This window comes from Rutidosis leptorrhynchoides, chromosome 1 (genome assembly GCF_046630445.1).
Source record: "Rutidosis leptorrhynchoides isolate AG116_Rl617_1_P2 chromosome 1, CSIRO_AGI_Rlap_v1, whole genome shotgun sequence".
Lineage (NCBI taxonomy): Eukaryota > Viridiplantae > Streptophyta > Magnoliopsida > Asterales > Asteraceae > Rutidosis > Rutidosis leptorrhynchoides.
The window spans coordinates 100117053-100121706 of record NC_092333.1 but is presented as its reverse complement, the minus strand read 5'-3'; the positions used below and the strand labels follow the sequence as shown (position 1 = coordinate 100121706).

Sequence of the window (4654 nt, the reverse complement as noted above, 5' to 3'; positions counted from 1 at the left end):
TTTTTAATGTAATATACTTAGAGGAACTAGTTGTATACTTGTATGAAATTGGCATGATCACTTAAAGTCTATGTGCTACTATTTTCTATGCATATAATTCCAATAAAAATCAACCACTAGTTGTTTCAAACGAAGAATCAAAAGGAGATGACAACTATTCAACCAATGTAGCCCCTAACTTACTTAATATTCCAAAAATAGTCCTTCAACAATAAGGAAAGTTCATGCATGGTAACAAGTCTATTATCATCCAATTCTATATATACCCAACCCCATTTCATAAGCTTCTCAAACAATTTTCCCACCTTAAAAACCATTTTCATTAATCCTTCATCTCACATTATCTTTACTAACAAATGGAGGTTGCATTGAACAACAACAAGTTCTTATCCAATATTGCAACCAATGATGGGCATGGTGAAAACTCGCCTTATTTCGATGGTTGGAAGGCGTACGACACGAACCCTTACCATCCTCAAAACAACCCAACCGGTGTTATACAAATGGGTCTAGCCGAAAACCAACTCTGTTTCGATTTAATTCAAGAATGGATAGGGAGGCACCCTCAAGCTTCCATATGCACCCCACAAGGTGATTTTGGTTTCAAGGAGATTGCCATTTTTCAAGATTATCATGGATTGCCTCAGTTTAGAGCTGCAATTGCTAACTTCATGAGCCGAGTTCGAGGAAGTCGTGTGAAATTTGATCCTGATCGGATTGTTATGAGCGGTGGGGCCACCGGAGCTCATGAGACTCTGGCGTTTTGCTTGGCTAACCCTGGTGAAGCCTTTTTGGTGCCTACACCTTATTATCCGGGGTACGTATGTATATACACCTTTCATGGTTTATGATTTTCAACTACATGACAATTCATTCTATCATTATAAACTCTATTAAATATGTTGAACGTACAACTATAAAAGTATAGTAATGATTAAGATGTCACTTGGTACGATCCACTATTACTATAGCTAGTGCTTTTATCATCTTGGCACGGTTTAACACCATCTAGACTCTTTTCGGACTCCGACCTCTTCTCGATCATGTCTATAGTCATCTATAAGTAATGAAGTTCTCTGTTATTAGTGATAGATGAATGTTTTTATAAACTTATAAGCATATATTTGTTTCTTTCCGTATTTGATATATGAGACACACAAATCAATTAGCTACAACTTTTTCTACCTATAGAAGAATATTTATGTACTATTTAGCAAATAAAAAATACGTGTGAGACGATGAGCAATCGCACTTGTTACGGTTATTAAACATTAATTTGTGCCATGACATAGATGCAATTTATGCTGTTTGTGCGTTATGTTGCTCGATCTAGTGGAAACTATGGTTTAATTATTAAGTGTCAAGTTATTAGAATAGATCATTTGGAATTGTACTACTTACCTAGATTAGTTTGGAATTGTACTACTTACCTAGATTAGTTTGATTTAATATAAAATTTTTATTAAAATTGAATTTATCGTGGCAGTAAATATAGGGTCATATATTGTCATTATATTCAATCAAATATTCTTCTTCTTTCATTGTTTAACAAATATGTTTACACCAAAACATGATCTATTTAATAATTCTATTATGCAAGACTCTAGTAGACTGTTTAGACCGTCCATAACACACATAAAATAATTGTACATAATATTTGTTAATTAATCTTGTAGTGACAATTATTTAATTGTCGATTATCTATTGCTTGTTGAAACCTGTCAATTTTATTATTAATATTTTATTATTATCGTCATCATCATCATTATCATTATTATTATTATTATTATTATTATTATTATTATTATTATTATTATTATTATTATTATTATTATTATTATTATTATTATTATTATTATTATTATTATACTAATAATATTGACTATGTGACTAAACTATTTAATGTGTGCGGTTGAAATTCAAGTCAACTCTCACTTATAAGTGTATTACGAGTATTATTTTTATTTTAAAGTTAAATAAATGTTACCAACTTCACATTCCAACGAGAATTTGTATTGGAGAAATATCAATTCTGACCTGTAAAGGGCAACTTTTGAGAAATCACCTACGGAGTATATGATATGATTTTATATAATTATAATACTTTATTATTAGAAAATTAAATTAAAATACACATCACGATATGATATTTTTACAAATATTTACATATTGTTCATCATAAACTTAAACCATAAACTCACGTACGGTTAAAAAGACACGTCGATTCAACCTTAAATCACCAAAGACTAACACTTTTGTGTATCAACTTTTAGGTTTGATCGCGACTTGAAATGGCGAACTGGGGTCCAGCTTTTACCTGTCGTATGTGAAAGTTCGAACAACTTCAATGTCACACTCGAAGCCCTCGAAAAGGCTTACGACAACGCGACAGAATCGAACATCAAAGTCAAAGGTTTACTCTTAACAAACCCATCGAACCCTTTAGGTACATTCTTCGACAAGGAAACCTTAGAAACTCTTGTAAGTTTCATCAATGACAAAAACATTCATCTCATTTGCGACGAAATTTATGCTGGCACCGTAACTAGCCACAACGAATTCGTTAGCATAGCTGAAATTCTTCAAGAGTCTCCTAACATATGCAAACACAATTTAATCCACATTGTTTATAGTCTGTCCAAAGACATGGGCTTCCCTGGATTCAGGGTAGGAATAATTTATTCCTACAATGATACGGTCGTTAACATTGCTCGTAAAATGTCAAGTTTTGGGCTCGTGTCAACTCAAACTCAACATATGGTTGCATCAATGTTGTTAGACAATGATTTCGTTGTGAAATTTATTAACGAAAGCAGAACGAGGCTAGAAAATAGGCACGATATGTTCACAAGGGAACTAGCTCAAGTTGGAATTGGTAGTTTGGAGAGCAATGCCGGACTTTTCTTTTGGATGGACTTGAGACGTTTTTTAAAAGAGTCAACTTTTGAGTCAGAAATGGCGTTCTGGCGAATTATAATTAATGAAATTAAACTAAATGTTTCACCAGGCTCATCTTTTCATTGCTCTGAGCCTGGTTGGTTTCGTGTTTGTTTCGCTAATATGGACGATGAGACTGTTACAGTTGCGGTGAGTAGGATTACATCATTTGTGCTCAAAAACAAGATGCTCGAGATCAAGACGAAGGCCAAGAAACAATGTTGGCAGAAGAATCTGCACCTCAATTTATCTTCTCGAAGGCTTGAAGATATCCTTTCGCCTCACTCTCCTCTCAACTCGCCTATGCTTCGAGCTCAAAATTAGGTGAACAACAAGTACTACTACAATAAACAGTAACACTGTTTTTTTAGGCTTTTTGGGTAAACAGGGGCATGGCTATTTGTTGAAAGTGTGGCCACATAATACCGTGTAATGATGTATTTTTGCAACTTGCAATGAATGTTCAATGCATATTGTTTAATTAATCAATTATCTTTTGTGGGTCTGTATCATTTTGGTTGCTTTTTAGCTATTGAGATATTACTATATATGAGCAAAGTACGCCGTACACTATTATTACACATGTATGTACAGTGGCGGATCCAGGAATTTTTTTTTACTGGGGGCAAAAAATTTTCTAAATGTGGAGATTTTTTTGGGGCAAAATATGGAGATTTTGAGGCAAAATATAGAGGTTTTTGAGCAAAATTTAGAGATTTTTGGGCAAAATACTAAGGTTTTAGAGCAAAATATGAAGGTTTGGGGACAAAATATGAAGGGTTTGGAGCAAAAAAAAAAAATTCCACCGGGGTCAAAATCGAAAAACCAAAAAAATTTACACTAAAAATTGCAAATCCACCGGGGGCGGGCGACCCACCCTGACCCTTCATAGGTCCGCCCCTATGTATGTATATATGTATTTGTATTGTGTAACGACTATTTTTATACGATTTTTAAATCTGATATAGTTTTGTTTGTAACTATAAGGTCTCTATCCCCATCACCTCGCCAACGACACATTGTTACTTAAAACACGAACAAAACCGACTAAAAGACCCGATACAATGTTTAATGTTCAATATTGATGACACCATATATTACTTAAATCATCTAACAACGTCGTGTGATTCTCAATCATCCTCGGGCTTCCAATGTAGCGTAAAAAGGCTCTATGATTATTTTTTTTTTTTTTTTTTTTTTTTTTTTTTTTTTGGTTTGAAAAGCAAAGATTATTTTTATTTCACATCTATCTATCTATACATTATATAAAGTGTGTGTTATAAATCCGACGTGTCACCTCCTGATTAAATTTCGGCACTTGTCACTTCAACAATTTTTGGTAGTTTTTTTTTTAAATCTATACATTATTATAAAGCGCGTGCTAATACTCCTACGTGTCAATTTCTCAATTAATTTGGATTAAATTTGCACACGTGTCAATTTCTCAATTAAATTGAAATAAATAATTCTACGTGTCATTTTCTTAATTAAACTGAGCTAAATAATACGGATTAATAACGTCCTAAAATAACTCCCTGAATTAAAGGTATGTAATTTTCATAATATTCTATTTAACTACATTTAGAATCACAATATAATAATTTAAATATATAATAAGATCTCTAATCAATAAATTCGTTATTATAAAAAACATGTATTCCGTATCAATTTTAAATTAGAGATCTACAAGGGTTTATCAATATGTAAACATGGAGAC

The 4654-nt window shown here is 32.7% G+C and overlaps 1 protein-coding gene across 1 annotated transcript; it reads left to right on the top strand.

Moving 5' to 3' along the window:
* The first annotated feature begins 306 nt into the window (after positions 1-306).
* Positions 307-3443, top strand: LOC139863553 (1-aminocyclopropane-1-carboxylate synthase-like). Its single transcript, XM_071852176.1, has 2 exons — positions 307-817; positions 2274-3443. The coding sequence occupies exons 1-2, from the start codon at positions 357-359 to the stop codon at positions 3259-3261; spliced, it is 1449 nt and encodes a 482-aa protein (XP_071708277.1). The 5' UTR covers positions 307-356; the 3' UTR covers positions 3262-3443.
* Positions 3444-4654: the final 1211 nt, after the last annotated feature.